The 19,044-nt window shown below is 37.3% G+C and overlaps 3 protein-coding genes across 3 annotated transcripts; all 3 read left to right on the forward strand.

Annotated features, from left to right (window-relative positions):
• Positions 1-1,612: 1,612 nt before the first annotated feature.
• Positions 1,613-2,798, forward strand: LOC130472219 (uncharacterized). The gene is made up of 2 exons (XM_056842723.1): positions 1,613-1,943; positions 2,185-2,798. Exons 1-2 carry the CDS (start codon positions 1,613-1,615, stop codon positions 2,796-2,798), a joined length of 945 nt encoding a protein of 314 aa, XP_056698701.1.
• Positions 2,799-5,961: 3,163 nt separating this feature from the next.
• On the forward strand, positions 5,962-10,067 carry LOC110799802 (uncharacterized). The gene is made up of 2 exons (XM_022005072.2): positions 5,962-6,423; positions 9,601-10,067. Exons 1-2 carry the CDS (start codon positions 6,190-6,192, stop codon positions 9,820-9,822), a joined length of 456 nt encoding a protein of 151 aa, XP_021860764.1. The 5' UTR covers positions 5,962-6,189; the 3' UTR covers positions 9,823-10,067.
• A 147-nt stretch (positions 10,068-10,214) lies between these two features.
• LOC130472371 (uncharacterized) lies at positions 10,215-17,716 on the forward strand. Its single transcript, XM_056843088.1, has 13 exons — positions 10,215-12,122; positions 13,041-13,426; positions 13,565-13,651; positions 13,774-14,469; positions 14,557-14,694; positions 14,773-14,997; positions 15,164-16,206; positions 16,287-16,476; positions 16,564-16,656; positions 16,733-16,864; positions 16,963-17,069; positions 17,147-17,219; positions 17,301-17,716. Exons 2-13 carry the CDS (start codon positions 13,049-13,051, stop codon positions 17,433-17,435), a joined length of 3,297 nt encoding a protein of 1,098 aa, XP_056699066.1. The 5' UTR covers positions 10,215-12,122; positions 13,041-13,048; the 3' UTR covers positions 17,436-17,716.
• The last annotated feature ends 1,328 nt before the right edge of the window (positions 17,717-19,044 follow it).

Below are 19,044 nucleotides of genomic sequence, written 5' to 3' on the forward strand. Positions count from 1 at the left end.
GCGCATCGCGGAGGAGAGGGAGGGAAAGGCAGGGGAGATGCGAGCAGGAAAGAGGGAGCAGGGGGACGGTGGGGTGAGTGCGGTGGTGGTGGCCTGCGCACAGAGGAGATGGAGGGTGGTGCGCGGCCTAACGGCGATGCCGGCGACTGGGCGTGAAGAAGAGAAAAGTCAGGGGAGGTGAGTTGAACTGAAAAGCAGGGGAGGGGCAGGGGAGTTCACGGCGAAGGAGGAGGAGAAATAATGGAGGTGTTTGGGTCGGGTGTAGACAGTGGGGGCAGTGGTGGTAATCAGTGGTGGCCACGGTGGTTGTTGTGGTCGTGATGGGTGATGGTCCGAATCAGAGGAACAAGGGAAGGGTGAATTGAAATTGGTTTTGTGGTTTCTGATCTTTGAAATTAAAATTGTGGGATGTTGAATATGTAGCTGAAGAAGTGGAGGAAGCAAATTTGTAATTTGCTATGAATGGAGACTGAAATGAGGGAAGAAGGAAGGAATGAAATTTCCTCCTTACTTTGTACGTGGAGAGCAAGGAAGAGAAAGATGCCAATTTGTTCCTTAGGGGCATTTTGGTCATTTCACTTAGTTAGGCAAGATTTCTGAAAATTGGTTTCTATTTTTAGAAAATTAATTTGAATAGAAATATTTAATTAAAATTAAGTTTTAAAATAATCCTTTATAAAAATATCGTTAACGAAAAATGAATTTAGTTCCCGAATAAATAAGAACGTTTTGAAATTATTAAAAATCCGAAATCAATTACGAAATAACTAATATTTAAAAAGTAGCTTAAACTCGTAAATTTGAAATTAATTCATAGAATCTGAAAATTAATAAATAGTGTAACAATATTTAAAAATTCAAGCGAAATAAAACTTCGTTAAAAAAATAAAGTTCGAATTTTAGATTTAAAACGATTTTAAGCTAAATAAAAATAATTAAGCATAATTAATCAAGTTTAAGAATTCGGGGTATTACAATAATAATCAAATCGTTGATGAGGTTAGACACTCCTTTGACACCGTCAATTTAGGAGATACTTCACAATTAAGGCCCAAGGAAATATCCTTTAATTTAGTGAACAAGAATCAGAATAATATCAAGTCCAAAAGTAATAAAATTCCATCGAGAATCTACCAACCCAAGGAAAGATCATCATCACTAGGAACCTTGAAGGCACTTCATGACACTTCAAACACCAACCCACCTCAGCGCATTGTGACTAGGATTCTACACAGAGGAGAAGGCAAGGAGAACTCTAGTACTGCTTTAAATTCCAAAACACAAGATATCTCTCGACAAACAATTGACATTGAACAAGCTATCCCAAACTGCTCTGATATTTCTTTGAATGATGGAAACTTACCCACAAGTGTTCGAGTTGAGGATACCCCCGGAGAAGACCTTGTTTGTCGGCCAATCGATGGAGATTCCATAACTTGCCTGGGCGAGCCCCCATACCCACGTCATGGAGGTGAGACTCGACTCCTACCTCCCACCAATCTCGAATCCACCGGACTTGGTAGCTACGCTACTAATTCCCAATGAAATCCAACGTCTGATGAGAATGATAAGCCAAGCTTACCTTGCAACCCTCACCTTAATTCCGATATCAATGGAAGCAAGAATATCGAACTTGTCCCCGGATACTCTACCAATCTCTTGCTTGGTGTGGAACGTTCAAGGAGCAGGAGACCGCACCTTTGTCTCTGCACTCAGAGACATGGTTAACACCCATCAACCTAATGTTCTTGTCCTAGTAAAAACGCATATAGGAGGGAGTCAAGCACAACATATCTCGTTTGTGCTAGGCTACACTGGACACTCTAGAGTAGATGCAGTTGGATTTAGTGGCGGCATATGGGTTTATTGGAGATCGAAAGTCGTCACGGTGGAACCAATCCTCAAACACAACCAGCATATTACTATGAATATAACTCGGATTGGTGCAGTTCCTTAGTACTTCACAGCAGTGTATGCTTCGCCTGATCCCTCCAAAAGGCGGGAATTATGGAAGGAACTTCAAGACTTCGCTACAACTCATAATAAACCATGGATGATAGCAAGGGACTTTAACGATACAAGATTTCCTTCCGAGCGTAATCAATCTTGCAGTGAAACCAATCGTAGGTCTGCTTGATTCAATGAGTTGATCAAGGATATGGACCTCATTGAAATAATTTACAGGGGCCTCTCATACTTGGGCCCGGGGTCTATCACCAGAAACTCGAAGAAGTGCATGGCTCGACAAAGCCTTGTGTAATGGAGACTGGGGTTTGCGCTTCGACAAAGCCAAAGTTAAACATCTTCTTGCCTCCCATTCAGACCACTGCCCAATATTCATATCACCCAATGGCTTTGCACTAATGAACTCCCTTTCTCGCCCGTTTCGATTCCAAGCTACTTGGATAAGTCATGAAAATTTCAATGACTTTGTCTCTGAAAAATGGAATAACAGCAGTTCCCTTATACATGCTCTATCTCAATTAGCCGAGGATCTTCAAGAATGGAACAGGAACGTGTTTGGTAACATCTTCCATCAAAAACGCAAAATCTTAGCTAGGATTGCAGGAGTTCAGTCAACATTGTCAAATAATGTCAATCGAGGCCTGATTAAATTGGAGTCTAAGTTGAGACGAGAACTGGGCGAGATTCTTGACAGAGAAGAGACATTGTGGTATCAAAAATCCCGCATAGACGGGCTAAAGAACAGAGACAGGAACACCACTTTCTTCAACTTAAGCATTATTGTTCGAAGATGGAGGAACAAAATAGTGGGGGAACTTTGCAAAGGATTTTGAGCAGAATCCAATAGGTCGAACTCTGCAAAGGATTTTGGGGGAATACGAATGAAAATTTTCAGAGTTTATCATTTTGGGTGAAGGATTTCTAGTTGCTGCAGAGTGCGGTAAGAGAAAGTATGATTAAGGAGGGCGAAATTTAAGCGGTCGTCTTCTTATTGTAATCAATGAGGGCGAATTTCTTACTATCTCCCTATTTGGTTATGTATTTAAAAGCGATTATCAACTCGTCCCGTTTGCTTAGATATTCAAAGGCGAAAACAAGGCGTCCTTGTTTTAATATTCACGCCCTCTTTACTCTTTATTTTTGTAGTGGAGGCTTGAGATGTTGCCTCCACTACAAAAATGGACATCCAAGGGGGAGTGTTATGAAATATTATGTGGATGACCAACATACCCCTAATATCTTTCCGGGATATTCTAGATCTAGGGTATATTGTTCTCCAAGCAAACTCTATTCTATTGTTATGTATATATACCCTATTGTCCATGGAATAAAACACACCATATTGTTCTCTTCCAATTTCTCCTCTCTTTCTCTTTATTTAACAACATATTTATTTTTAATTATTAGAGTGTTTGATTTTGGATGGAGTTGTATATATTAGTAACTAGATTTTAGCCCGTGCGATGCACGGATTTTATAAAATTGCTAAATTAAAATAAAAACGGCTATGTTTTATATATTAGATTAGATTAATTTTTTTATTTTGGATTAATTATTAATGTGTTTGATTTTGGATGAAGTTGTATTTGCGTAATATTAGTAATTAATTAATAAACATATCTACGTGTCACCTAATTATTTATCTACGTGACACTCAACTTTTTTAATTCAAAAATAATTCCGAAATCTTATTTTCTATTGGCTGAAACCATTAGATTTTTTACGTGGCACTCTAATATTGGATTCATGTTTGATTTTGGATTGAATTTTATTTTAGATTAGTGTTTGATTTCAATTGGATGAATTTTATTTTAGATTTTTTTTAATGATTAGAGTGTTTGATTTTAGATGGAGTTGTATATATTAGTAATTAATTAATTAAAATATCTATGTGGTGCCTAATTAATTATCTACGTAGCACTCGATTTTTTTAATTCAAAAATAAATTAGAATTCTTATTTTTCATTGGCCGGAAGGCCCGGAACCATTTGTAATCCTAGGTGGCGCTCTAATAATTCAGCAAATATGTCTCCTTTATATATATATATATATATATATATATATATATATATATATATATATATATATATATATATATATATATATATATATATATATATATATATATATATATATATATATATATATATATATATATATTAGATTAATAATTAAAATATCTACGTGACACATAATTTTTATCTGCGTGACACTTGATTTTTTTAATTCAAAAATAAATTAGAAATCTTATTTTTCGGCCATTTAACCAGATTGGTTTAAAAAAAAGTGGACGTTAAGTGACAAATTGGTAAAAAAAAGTGTCTCAGGCGACAATTTGGTAAATTTAAATCACAACGACGACGAATAAGTCACAAAATCGGTCGGAATTTAGAAAACTTAAGTGCATGACTCACACGCTCCTAATATTGTTTTTTCCTTCATTTTTCCTTCATTTTCCTCCAATTTAATTTTATAATTAATACTTTTGTAAAAAAAATTGTAATTAATTTCCTCCCCTTCTATTTCTCCTTCTCTTTCATTCTCTCTCTCTTCTCCTCCTCTTCCATTTTTGTGCTTACCCACCATTGTTGAAGAATTACTGAGTCAACTCAACAAAAATAAGGGAAGAAAAACATTAACACGACGGTTTTGGCGTGGTAAAGGTGAATTTCAGAGTCATTTTCTTGCTTTTGTCTTTTCAAATGCCAATTAGTAATGGTGATTGATGTTTGATTATGACTGGGTGGTTATGAAAATTGGTCGCTTGTAAGTTTCCAGCCACCAATTCCTTCTCCAAAATTAGTAAGCCTTCAACATTGTTTCCTCCATGCATCTGATTTGTTTAACCTTCAAATCATTGTCTGATTCCATCTCCATTAAATCATCTCTCATCAAGCAAAATAATTGACTTCCAACATGACAAACAAGAGTGTCAATCCACTCCCATGTTCTGCATCCATTCCCCTAAAAAAAATTCAACAAGAAGCCAATTAACCATCAAACAACTCCTCTACAAATGAGGAAATTAAAAATACAGAAATAATTTGCATCAAATCTTTTTAACTTTACCGCATTTCATGAACCTTCTCCCAGGATTATCATATCTGAAAGAAGTTAGGTTTGGCGGTGGTATGAAAATGGAGGAGAAGAAGAATAGGGAAGGAAAATAAAAACGAAGTCGGTAGTTGGGAATATTAATCATAAAATTAAATTGGAGTAGAATGAAGAAAAAAAAATCGAAAAAACAATATTAGGAGCGTGTGAGTCACGCGATTAAGTTTTCTAAATTCCGACCGGTTTTGTGACTTATTCGTCGTCGTTGTGATTTATATTTACCAAATTGTCGCCTGAGACACTTGTTTTACCAATTTGTCGCGAAAAGCTTTTGTGTAAGACCGTCTAACGGTTACACCACTTTTTTTGTTACTAACTAAAGTAGTGTAAAACATAGTAGTGTAAAACATAACTAAAAGTAATAAAATCATAACTAATTGAATAACAAAATAGTTAAGGTATAAAGACAAATAGTTAAATTTATGAGTCGAATAGTTATTATTTTCGAACAAACTTATTAATAACTAAAACTCATAAAATCTTAACTAATTGATTTCATTGTTTAACTAATCAGTTTCATTGTTTAATTAATTGGTTCAGTGCTTAACTAATAGGTTCGGTTGCATAACTAACTGGATTCGTTACTTAACTAATTGAATTTCAAACTTAAGTAATTAGTTTCAGCAGTTAACTAATTATTTAAAGTGCATGCATAAAAGTGGTCTAACCATTAGACCGTCTTTCCTAAAAGTTTATAAATTGTCGCTTAATGTCCACTAAAATGACCCTTATTTTTCATTGAAAGAAACCAATAATAATATGACGATCTAATATTTCAACAAATATGTCTCCTTCATATATATATATATATATATATATATATATATATATATATATATTTATATATATATATATATTTATTTATTATATTTACGAGAATGACAACTTTGCGAAGGTAATCGTTTGGAAATTTATCCAGTTGCCACTCCTCTCTGAACTCCCGCACAAACAAAACGCATTTCTCCTCAACTCAAACCCCTCAAACCCCCCAAACCCTAATTTTCAATTTCTTCATTTGTTTTCCCTGCAAACTGCTAAAGATCACCCCTAATTTGACATCAACATCAAGACGACGCATACTATATTTGGAAATTTTAGGAGAGAGAAGAAATGTGGAGGCGGGTATGGAGCAGCAGCAATGGAGGAGGAGGAGAAATTGGGGGAGGAGCAGGAGCGATGATGATGCAATGTGTGAGATTTATGTCGAAGAAACGAGCTGAGAATTTAAGGAAGATAAACCCTAAAGTTCCCTATGGTGAGGCTACTTCCATTGCTCAAAATCTCTTCAATTTGATCCAGCATCGTGGCCCTGTCACCATTGGCAGTGCTTGGACTAACGCACAGGTTTACTCTCTCTCTCTTAAAATCTGATTATTTGTTGTTTTTTCATTAATTTGATAGTTAGAATTGTGTTTAGATTTGATTTGCTTTCAATTACGAGTAATTGTATCTTCCGTCTGATGATGTTGGTTGCTGATTGGAGCGCTAACCTTGTGTGATTGCTTGCTTAGAAATGCTGAATAATATGAAAAACCTCGGTAAGGATCGAAATATGTCATTGTAATGATGCTGATAATTTGTAATCAAGAAATGTTTGTCCATAATGCTGTCATTCGGAGTAGGGTAGGGTGTAGGAATGATGCCATGTTTGGATTGTTGGGTATATAGAGTGTGGATTGGGGATTCGTGTTTGAATTATTACATTACGGCCTTATTTGGTTGGGAGGAATTGGAAGGAAAAGAAAAGAAAGGAAAGGAAAGGAAAAATAACTTTTGTTGTGTTTGGTTCCAAAAATTATATGGGAAGTTGGTTCCAAAAATTATATGGGAATTGGAAGGAAAGGAAGGGAATTGGAAGGAAAGCTCATTTTATAAAAGTTTCACTTTCCTTTACTCCCAAAATTGGAGCCCAAAATCGGAGGAATTTGGAAGGAAAGAGAAAATTAAAACCTGTCAAACAAAATATTAAATCTTATACCCACCTTTTCCCTTCCCTTCCTTTACTATTGTTGTACAAAACATGTGATTCCTATCATTTCCTTTCTATCATACCAAACATGGGAAAATATATTTTATTTTATTTCCTTTCTCTTCCCTTCTCTTGCCCTTCCTTTCTCATCCCTTCCCTTCCTTTACTAATATTGAACCAAATGAAGCCGTACGTGGCTTGGGAAGTTGGGATTTGGTAAAAGGTGCCCCAGTGAATTCCTTAATAGTTTTTTTTGGTAAGCAAGTTTAGATTTCTATTTTAATTCCAAAACAAAATTTTACCAACCAAAGGTGAGAAGGCACCACGAACAATATAAGATGGACCCTGATACAAAAACCCAAACCCAAAAAAAATATCCTAGGCATACCAGCCTAAAACAGACCTAATTACATCAAAAGAATACATCATTTACAAATGTTATCCAAAGAAATTCTATCATGTGAGGATTAATAATATGGTATCTACACTTGACATCTCCTTTCAGTTTCTTTACTAAACTGTCTATGTACACTAACTTTTGGTGTCAGTACACTTCATTTATGGCCTGCCACAGTTGGGAAATCAGAGCGACAAAATATGTTATGTAAAACCCTTTCCTGAATTTGTAGCAATTTCCATTTCTCATGCTTCTGATACTTCTGAACTTCTGACTAAATCCGCGCCAAGGCCTGACAGCATCACAACATTGTTTACCATATACACATTCAAAGAAAAGGTGGCCGTGGGTTTCATCTGCACTCCTGCACAGCAGGCACTGTTTGTCTGTGATTATGGCAAAATTCATAAGCCTGTCCTTGGTTTTCAGTTTTCAGCCTTTGCTTCATAACTAATCAGACTATAAATTTGTGTGTTATGAAGCTGAATGGTGATAGGAAGCTGAACATTGTAAAACCTTTTAAAACTAGTTTAGGTGAGCTACTCTGAATCCGTAGATTGTACGAAGAAAATTGTTGAACAATTTTTTGTTGCATTGATGAGGAATATGCAATTGGAGTTCGACAAAGATCGAGTGTCATATCCCATATCCCTGTGCCTAAATTGCTGCTGGAAGCTCCATGATCCTTCGAAATGACATTGATCAAAACATCAAAAGGCATGGCTTCTAATCAAAGAACTTACCCTGTTGTGTGCCTTTTAATCCTTAACCAATGCCCGTCCAAAACCTTGGGATATCTCTGCTTTGTAATGATCCAAAATTCCAAATAATTGTAGTTTCGCCCATTTCTCAATTCAGCACAGACAAATTGTTCTTGGTTCTAGCTGTTAGGGGTTGCAGAGAGTGATGAACATAGAGGCTGTTGAAGTGTACTCACCAAGACTCCCATTTAAAGTTATCAAAAGGGAGCACTTTACTACAAATGTACAATCTCTGGGGATATGATTGTCCTGATTTTCTATCATTACCAAAAACTCAGGAATCTTATGTGTATTCGTGTTATTTGAAGCTCTTCCGAGATGGTCTCCTGTTTCTTTTGATAATTACTTTTAAGGGACAGAATCATAGAGAAGATTGTAATATTTCAGCTGCTAGAGGAAGTTGAGCAACGGAAGTAGGATAACCCTACATAAAAGGCAAGACATTTAGAGTGGAGCAGAGGGAGGAACTATCCCACCGAAGTATAATCTGACGAGTGCCTGCTTATTCTTTTTCACGATCCCTATTAGTTTACCACTGGGATCCCTATTCTAATCACGATCTACTTTTCTTTGCCTCTCAGGATTTTTAGCCTAGAAATGTTATTGAGAAGCGAGTCATATGCCTAATAGCTCTATCCCAAATCAGGCGAGCTTGAAGACATCTTTTCTTCATACAGCAACTTAAGCGTGAAGGTTCCTAGCGAATTCCATTTTCACAAAATTTCCGAGGGGCAAAAAATGGAGATATCTGCATTATAGTATAGTTCTACCCAATTATCTCTTGTATATAACATGTTTTATGATCATTCTTAAATAAAACAAACTTCTTAGTTATAATTTCTGGAAGTCGTATAACAAATTTCACTATGCTGAAGTTTACCGTTTTAGTATCAGATATGAAAAAAATTGCAAGGTAGTGTTGTCAATGTGATTCCAAGCAGCTTGTTTAGTAACGCAAGGTGTATGATAGACCTTACTCTAGTTGGCTACAGTATCATAAAAAGTATTTTTCTAAGCTGTGCAGAAGCATGCATGTGTATAATGGATTTGGAGGTTAGGGATTTGGGGCAAATTTACTTTGATTCCAGCTCAGTTGCTTCAATTTTTTCATACTGTTTGCCACTTTGCCTTTGATCACTCAGTTGTTCCTTTCGTGCGATTCCTGCTTCTTTCTCTGTTGTGAACTTGTGATACTACTTTTAAGTAGAAGGTTTGGTCAATCACAAAAAAGAAAAAAAAAAGAAAGAAAAAAAACTAGAATGTTTCGATTGTTTACTACAGATGAACAGGGGCCTAAATATATTAGTTGCATCTTGAATAGCCAGGTAGTAAGTATGTCCAGTCTTGCCATGTTGGCTCCCTATTTTAAAAGGTAACACTTGTTGTTGGTGTAGGAAGCTGGCATAAGTGGAATAAACAGCAAAACACACATGAAGATATTGCTGAAATGGATGAGAGGTAAAAGGATGCTAAAGCAAGTTTGCCAGCAGGTCGGTTCAAACAAGAAGTTTCTGCTGTGCACGCCTCAAGATTCTGAAGCTGTGCAGGCAGCGGGGACTCCTAGAGTGAAGCTGCGAACTGAAAAATCTGCAAAATCAAGAAAAAAACACAAGTGATATGCCCTGTCAAAGGAGTCATTGCACTTTGCAGAATAATCTAGTCTATTGATTAGGTTTTCCCTTTGATAAACCAGGTTTTGATTGTTCATCTCCTCTTTAGTCTAAAATCAAGATGAATCTTGATAATGTATCAGAATGAAGGTTCTCTTCTTTCGCTTTCTGAACATTCAACTTTAGAGTGGCAACTGCAATTGATGTTTCAGCAGGCTGTTCTGCATCTCAGGGATGTGATTTCGTGAACACATCAAAATGTTCCCTTTTTAAGGTTTTAGGGTGTACTTTCAACTAGGGGTGTTCAAAAATACCCGACCCGCATTACCCGACCCGGCTACCCGCTGACCCGCCTTAAATGAACCGGGTATTTTTCTGTTTTTACTCAAATAATTGGGCCGGGTACCCGACCCGTGAAAGTATCCGGGTTGGGGCATGGGCCGTCTGTTTAGTTAGTCGGGTACCCGAATACCCGTTAACATATTTTAAAAAAAAGAAAATTAAAAGAAGAAGGGGGAGTGTGTAGGGTTTAGCTTTTCCCTTCTTTTCGTCTGTAGCCGCACAAAGTCACAAAGTCACAAACTTATCTTTCTCTCTCTTCCAGCTCTCACACAATTTACAATTCACTCTCACTTTTCAAAATACTCCACATAAACTCATTCGATCACTACTAGACTAGCATATACGGAGTACTCAACATGTCAAAAAATCGCCGCCCAAATACCATACCGCATCCACCAAGAACTACTTGCACGCCAGATTTAATGGATACAAGCTGCTTGCTACGGTCTTACCATCAATAAATAGATTTGTTTTCTTTTATTCTAATTTTTGAGAAATGAGAAGTATACTTTGTCAGTTTGTCTAATTCACACATCATTCTCTTTTAAATTCTCACTTTTTTTGAAAATTAAAAGAGGAAATGAATTTTTTCTTTCATTTTATTATTGTGAATTTGTTGGCGTTCATGGGTTTCACAAAGGAGTACTTGTAATTTGGTATTTTCGTTATATATAATCTCTAATTTGTAATCTCTTACATACTACTTGGTTATTATAGAATTAAGATAGATCTACTTTTAAGAAATGGTTAAAGAAAAAAAATGATAAAGTTTTGCGGGTACCCTATAAACCGACCCGGATTAATCGGGTACCCGCTAGCCGGGTACCCGATTTTTTCGGGTCGGGTCATGGGCCGAGTTTTTAACTACCCGCTTATTCGGGTACCCGAAAAGCCGGGTACCCGGTAATGAACACCCCTGCTTTCAACAGAGTACGAGTCACTATTGTTGAATTATAGAGTTGACCGTTAAGAGTTTTAAGAGGGTTGACATTATCAGAGCATCAATTATAGACTAACTCTTAATTTGCCCCCTCTTAATCTCTCTCCTGATACACCTCATCACTACCTCTTAACAAGAGTTAGCTACAAAAAACATCAAGAAATAGACTACCTCTTAAATACTACCTCTTATATAGTTTTTTATATTTTAAATTTTATTTTTAATACAAAAAAATACCAAAATACACCACATTCTTCCACATCACCCCCCTCTTATTTCTAAGAGCTACCTCTTATTTAGAGGATGTCCCAATCAACCTCTAAATAAGAGGTAGCTAAGAGTTACCCTATTTTTTTTAAGAGCTAACTCTTAGAGATTCTCTCTCCTTAAGAGGGGGCTAAGAGGGAGCTATAATTGATGCTCTCAAGAGTATTAATAGACGGTTGACTTCATCATTTATGGGATACTGAATTAAACTCGACTTAGCTTATGCTATGTTCACATTTTGTTCAATTACTTTAGGAAAAATAAGATAAGTTTGAGTCTCATATATGACCAATTTGCAATTTCCATATTTTCCAAGCTTACATCTTGATCAAGGTATTAGAATTCAAGTTGTAGCTCAGGAAAGCAAAATGACTATGGCTTTGTGGAGCTACCAGATTGGAGGGCGTCAAAATATCAGCCATGCATGTATTTGCAAATACATGCCAGGGGCATATTGGTACTTTCGCGCACAATTTGAAAATGCTGAGCAAGCAATCCCGTTTGGCTACGTGGACTCCGTAACGGCCAACTTGTCATCCTCACTCACTCCTCACTTGAATCATCTTCCAACTTCTCTCTCTCTCCTTGCGCGATTTCTGAAACCCAAAAAACGAAATTGAATTTCAAAAAACAATCACTCAATCAAGGTGCGTTTGTTCTCGGAGGAAGCATTCAAGTTCTAGTGACAGAATTTCGCGCAAGAATCACTAGGAATTTGATCGAATTTCTGTTCGTGAAAAAGCCCCAAATTTTCGAGGTAAAACCTAATTTGAAATTAATTAGGGTTTTTGTTTATATATTTGAAATTATTGTCAATTGTTTATAGATTTGGGCTTGATATGATTTTCGCATAATGTTTGCATAAATTTTAACACCACTTGAGCAAATGTTTGCATAAATTGTATTAATTCGCACTAATTTACCCTATTTTGGTGAGAATGGATTTTTGTTGATTTGTGAATTGCTTGTGCATTAATCCTGATAAAGATGATAAATTGAATGTGATAAAGTGCTTGCATCATTCCTGATAAAGATGATAAAGATGATAAATGTGATACGATTTAATTAATTGCTTGAGTTGGTTTTATAATTCTGTTTAAATGGTTGAAGTAGTTTCAATTTGTTGGTTAAATGGGAAATAGTGTTAGGTTTTTTTGCCAATAATTTGGTATTGGTATTTGCAATTCATCGAAATAGAAATTGGTCATAACTTTGTTTATAATGAAACTCTGATTGATTTTTTTAGAATAAGGTGGTGGCATGCCTTGTTGTGATGGTGGAGGTGTAGGTGGTGGTGGTGGTGGTGGATGGGTCTCAGTTGTGATGTATCGATGTATGGTATTTGCAAATGTTGCCTTTTTGTCTTGTTTTTTGATTGGTGTTTGGGTAGTTGGAAGCCGGTTCTATAAAAAGAGGAGTATGTTGATGTGATTGAATGCATGGTATTTGCAACAAGCTTGTAAGGGTTGTTGCCGTTGTTGTGAAAGTGTTAGGGAACCCCCGCTTCTTGTTTGTCAGTTGTGAAAGTGTTGTGAAAGTGTTAGGGAACCCCCGCTTCTTGTTTGTCAGTTGTTTGTTGGTAGTTGAATGTTAATCGATGTTGATCGAGTTTGTGTAGTTTGAGTGTCCTGGTATTAGTTGTGTAGTTTGACATTCCTGGTTTAATTTTGTGTAGAAGTTAGTATGGGGAATTTAAAGATGACGAAGAAAGGGGGTGGTTCAAAGAAAGCTGGGAGAACCCCTCCGAAGAAGCATGTTGTGAAACCTAGTGCAAGTGGTAGTAGGAAGAAAAAGAGGCAGAAGCTGGTGTACCAGGAGGCAAGTGAAGATCTAGATGGCGTACAATGCAGCGAGGAGGAAAGTAGTGAAGAGGAGTCCTCCTCCGAGGAGTCCTCCTCTGAGGAGTGCTCTGCTTCATCTTCTGCGTCATCCACGGAAGGGTCAGAAGGTGATTCCTCGTCTTCATCTTCTTCTTCGGAGGAGGAAGAGCCAAGAAAGAGAAAGAGGAAGAAGTCCTCGAAGAAGGCCTCGAAGAAGGCCTCAAAAAAGGCCTCGAAGAAGGTAAATTTTAGTATTTTAAGTAATACTAAATTATTGTTTTAAATTAAATAAGTATTATTTGCAATAAAATATAAATTTTAATAAATTTAGTATTATGTTAAATAAGAGCTTTAACAGGTTTGCGTAATATATTTTCAGGTTTCGAAGAAAAAGAGCAAGAGTGCCGGGGAGATTGTCAAGGCACGTAATCGTGTTGTCTTGACGCATTTACGAACTTGTGAAAAGGTAAATTGTGTTATTTATGTTAGATTTAACATTTGAGTATTAGAATTTCTTTAGTAATGTATTATAAAAGTTATATAATTTATAAAAGTGTATGTATTATTTTTAAAATATTTCTTAATCAGGCCCCTAAAATTATTTGCCGGGTCGAGTCGTTCGTCAAGTTAATCAAGAAACTGGATGATTCAAGACGGGAAGAAGTAGAGAAAATGGGTTTCTCGGGGTTGTTGGAAATGAAGTTGGGGAAGTTGGACAGGAGGTTCTGTTACTGGTTGATGACCAGGGTAGATGCTGAGGGGCATGTAGAGTTTGGGGATGGGAATGTGTTCCGGTTTACCCCGCAACATGTTCAGAGTATTTTTGGGCTGCCAATGGGAACGAAGGATGTTCCTGCACCTGTGGCAATTGATTGGAAGGATCAGCAAATGGTACGTCCTGCCATTGAGCTATTTAAGATGTACGGTACTGGAGTTGCTGATCCTTCGAAGGATATGGTGTTGTTGGCGAAGGTAGCCAAAGTTGTGGAGGGGGAGAAAGATTCAGCGGGGGAGGTTATACCTCTAAGTACCCCTGGTGAGAAGCTAGCATTTAGGAATGCGTTCTTGGCTGTGGTAGTGGGCCACTTACTTTGCCCTACAGCCATGTGCACCAACCTGTCACACAAATTGATGGCTGTGGTTTCGTTGGGTGGTGTGGCAGAGGAGTACGATTGGTGCACGTGGACTTATAATAGGCTGATGGAACGTGTGGAAGTGTTTTTGAAGAGTTTTTACGATGATGGTTATGCTCGTGGATGCGGTGGCTGTGTTGTGGCCTTAATGGTAAGATTTGTGTCACATTTTAATTTATTTATTTGATTTTATATAACTGCAAATCTAGTTCTAATACTTGTTTGACTAAATTTGCAGATTTTTTACCTTGATCGCTTGGCGGGAACCCCCGTTGATGTAGAACCTTTACCTAGGTTGAAGGTTTGGGGGAACCTGGAAGTGAAAAAAGCAATCAAGAGAGACAAGAGAAAAGGATATGACTATGGTAGATCCAAGGTAATACAAAATTACTTGATGTTTGATTGAAAAATATTTAGTTACGTTGTAATTAACGAGGTACTTATGTATTTGCAGTCAAAGAAGGTGGTTTATGATGGTGAAGTGAGAAACAGTGTTAGTGGCCTGACAAACAAGGAAGTTGACAGGCGGATTGAAATTGTGGATGAGCCGTTGACCGGCAAGGGCACGGAAACTGATCCTAGCAGGGCAGATGTTGGCAATGCAGGGGGAAACGCTGGTGTTTCCCTCTTAGGAAATCTAAGTAGAGATAGTGCCGCTGTACAAGAACTGGCGCATCAGGTAATTTATGTGCAAATCAAGAAACTTGTTTGATTGAATTTAGATTGAGTTTTTGTGTTATTGTTGGTTAGGGTTAGTGTAATTTAAGTACAAACCCGAGCGTATGATTGTTTTGGATGTTGAGTTGAGTTGAGTTGTTTTGGTGCACCATGTTTGGTTTGTGCAGGTACTTGAGTTGTTCAAACCCGAGTTGGAGCGTATGATTGTGAATGCTGTGTCCGAGAGGGAATGGTTAGCTAGCGGTAGTGGTATGGGTGTTGGTGGTGATGGCAGTGGGTGGGGTGGTAGTTTGGTTGGCACTGGGGGGTTTGCTGGCAGTGGTTGGGTTGGGCCTCGTGGTGGGTTGGTTGGCACTAGTGGGTTGGTTGGCACTAGTGGGTTTGGGGGCACTAGGCGGTTTATTGGCAGAGGTGATTACGGTGTTGGTACGAGTATGGGAATGGGAAGAGGGGCTGGTGGTATGGGAATTGGAAGAGGGGGTGGTATGGGAATTAGAAGAGGGCCTTATGGTTTTCTTGGGGGTATGGTAAGAGGGGGTGGTGATGATGTAAGTGTAGGTCTAGGTCTAGGTCCTCCTGGGTTTGAGAACGCTCCTCACGATGCTGCTGCTCGAGCACCGATCGCCTTTGATGCATTTGCAAGTGGAAAGAATTCAGGAGGATCAGGAGGATCAGGAGGTTCAGGTGGAAAGTACATTGCTGGTGGGGGTTACTCAGCAGGGGATTCTGGTTCGTTCCACTATAACATTGGTGGTGGGGGTGGCGGTGTTTCAGCTGATGTTTCGAACGGTCTCTTGACTGCTGCGGCACCTGTTCAGGTCGAGGAAGGTCCTGTTGGGAAGGTTGGAATGGTGGCAGCTTCGTGTGTGAAGCTAGCTAATCAACTTTCGTCTGAGGAGATGCTAGACTCTACAACTGGATCATCAAAGAAATCAGACGCCGCAGCCGTTCCACCGCAGCCGCCGTTCCACCAGAAAGTTGAGCCAGTGACAAATGTTGAGCAAGTGACAATTGTAGATAAAGGAAAAGAGAAAGAAAAAGAGAACGAGCCAGCAATTACTCCCGGGACTGGGCCCAAGAGAGTGACTAAGCCTGCGTTGTCTTCTGCTGTGTATGAGTTGTCTACGAATCCACAGAGAATTACAGCGTTTGCAAACCGTGTCCTTGTATTCATCCGATCTTGGCGGTCATCAAGGAACATCCCCACCTGGTATGAATATTTAAATAAATCGTTTACGTTTATTTATATTTTTTGAATGTGGCTCTAAATTGCAAATGAATTGTATGTAGCCCGGGACCAGAGATGATTAGCTGTGATGGTGGGGTGGCTGATCAAAGGGATTGTTACCACACATTGATGGCGAGCCAATGTGTGAGTTCCGGGTATGTTCGGATGGCGTCCTTTCTGTACACTAAGGTGTGGAGGGTGAAGGAGTTCGTTGGAAAGAGTGAAAGGGTATTGCTGACTCCTGATTTTGCCGTAAGTATTGTCGGGTTAACTTTATTTTTCTTTCCCATCTATGTTGTTGGTTTGTAATATCTGACTGTTGTTTTTCTTGGTTCAAAGTTAAGGGTATTGGAACCCAGAGACTCCAACTACATCATAGGCACCAAGTACGGCAAGGTTCTGAAAAACATCTCGTTTAATTCTCTAGCGACGGTATGTTTTATGGTTTAATATATGTGTGGTTAATTTTTAAGTGAAGCAGTTATAACGGGACACCTGTGTGTTACAGGTATTTGTCCCCGTACTGGTCAAAGAACATTGGTGGGGTGTCTGTTTTGACATTAAGGGGAAGGCAATAAGATTGATTGATTCGATCTTCAAAAACCCAGCGGAGAAACATGCCGATAACCTTAATGATCTGGTAAATGCTGAGGACTTGACTTTGTATTGATTTTCATAAATTTGTAGGAGTTTGTTGGAGTTAAATATGTGAATATTGGTATACTCGTACCATACCAGGTTAATGCAATGGACACCATGTTCGAGGTGAATGTACCTGGATACCAGACAGGGACAATGAGAAATTGGCGTACTGAGGTCATCAACATAGCAGGCAATGTGGACAAGTAAGTATATATGCGGTTTATTTGTGCGTGTAAAGTTTATTACTTGTTTGACTTAAAAATGTGTAAATGTGTTGTAGTAAGTCGTGCGGGGTTATAATGTTAAGCTGCATGAAGGCATGTGCGCCTCGGTTCGTGGCACAGTATGAAGTGGTAAGTATAATTTTCTCAACTTCAACTTCAAGATTTTGGTCCAACATAGTAGTAGGACTTACATTTTTCCTGATTTTGTAGCATGATTTGGTGAAATTAAGAACGACCTTAATGCTTGACGACTTGCTGTCGGAATACAATGACGTGACTTACGCCATGCTTGAAGCAATGCTGCCTCGAGCTAGGACAAGGGGGGGTAGTAGTGGTTTGCCCTAAACTGGTTCTTGGATGATTTGCAGGATAATGTGGGTGATCATAGTTGTTGGATAAATTGTTATTAATTTGTAAATTTGGTAGTTGGAAGACTTTGTTGAATATTTAGGATGTACGTTGTTGGAAGACTTTAGGATAATATTGCATCATGGATAATATTGTTGTTGTTGTTGCGATTTAGGATCGATTTAGGATCATGGATAATATTGCAGTTGCATCAAGAATTTGTGATCATGGATGGATTGCAGGATGAATATTTCAGGCTTGAGGATGTATTTTTTTGCAGGATGAATATTTCCAAATCTTTGCAAAATATGGCCCAAAGTCTTTGCAAAATATGGCCCAAATTATATGCAAAAAATGACCATATTCGCACCATTTTTTTCAAAAAACAGTACCAATTTTGTACCCTTCTTAACACCATAATCATACACTTAAATACCAATTTATATAACACGAATACCATTTTTTAATAATGAGAACCATTCAATGTAAATTAAGTGCAATGAGTACCATTTTTATAACAAATAACACCATTGTTCTAATAATAAAACCATTTTTGATGACTATGTACCATATTGGAGAAAATAGTGGCACACTATTTATAAAGTAATACCATTTTTCATAAAACAATACCATGTATAAACGAGTGAAGTATGGTTTAATTTTAGAAAATGATTAGAGTGAAGTAAAGTATGGTTTAATTTTGAAATTAGGATTAATTTCTATAATTAAGAGTGTAAATATTGTATGAAATTAAGGATATGATTTAACGATTCGATTTATGATTCATATTCACATAACGATTTATGATTCAATTATACAAATGATCCAAATTTACGATTCACATAAGACTCATGGTTACTCAAGAGAACATGGTTCCCTCTAAATCATTTGAATGGGAATTTGATGGTTAATGACTCGATTTAATGGAATAATTAGGAATCATAGTTTGGAAAATAAAATATGGTGAATGACTTAATAATCAATCCAATTACAATTGCTATATTATGATTTTAATTATAAAACATAACTTTTCAAAGATAACTTAATACCATTATAGATATCTTAATACCATTGTAGATATCTTACTACCACTTTATTTAACCATAACACCACCTTTGACAACACAGTGCCACACATTTCACAAATGAATACCACTTTTACCTATTTGAATACCATTTTTATGTATTTTGAATTAAATTTGGAAATTTTGAATTAAATCATTAATTTGATTAATTTTATTTTTAGGGTGTGTAATTATAGGTGAGAGTTAAATCATGGATAATGATTCGTATAAAATCATGAATTGTGATTCACAATTCGATTCTACTATGTACCCAAATTAATGATTCAAATGGAGAGTTGAATAAGGTGAATGATTGATGATTCAATTTCATTCCATATTGAACTAGGGTATTCGGTAATTATGTAAATAAGGATGATTGGATTCATGGTGTAATGTTTTGATTAATTAATTCGAATTATGTACGTGATGTAGTGACTTGGTGTGACTTAATGGAGTTTAGGGTTTAGGGTTTTGGGTTTGGTTTGGTTTGGGGTATGGGTTTAGGGTTTAGGGTTTAGGGTTTAGGGTTTAGGGTTTAGGGTT

The sequence above is a fragment of the Spinacia oleracea genome, chromosome 4 (genome assembly GCF_020520425.1).
Source record: "Spinacia oleracea cultivar Varoflay chromosome 4, BTI_SOV_V1, whole genome shotgun sequence".
NCBI lineage: Eukaryota > Viridiplantae > Streptophyta > Magnoliopsida > Caryophyllales > Amaranthaceae > Spinacia > Spinacia oleracea.

Coding starts and splice junctions, on each gene's coding strand:
- LOC130472219 (XM_056842723.1), top strand. CDS start 1,613: ATGGAAGCAAGAATATCGAACTTGTCCCCGGATACTCTACCAATCTCT. Junction 1,944..2,184: donor TATGAATATAACTCGGATTG/GTGCAGTTCCTT, acceptor AATAATTTACAG/GGGCCTCTCATACTTGGGCC.
- LOC130472371 (XM_056843088.1), top strand. CDS start 13,049: ATGGGGAATTTAAAGATGACGAAGAAAGGGGGTGGTTCAAAGAAAGCT. Junction 13,427..13,564: donor CAAAAAAGGCCTCGAAGAAG/GTAAATTTTAGT, acceptor ATATATTTTCAG/GTTTCGAAGAAAAAGAGCAA. Junction 14,695..14,772: donor ATGACTATGGTAGATCCAAG/GTAATACAAAAT, acceptor ATGTATTTGCAG/TCAAAGAAGGTGGTTTATGA.
- LOC110799802 (XM_022005072.2), top strand. CDS start 6,190: ATGTGGAGGCGGGTATGGAGCAGCAGCAATGGAGGAGGAGGAGAAATT. Junction 6,424..9,600: donor GTGCTTGGACTAACGCACAG/GTTTACTCTCTC, acceptor TTGTTGGTGTAG/GAAGCTGGCATAAGTGGAAT.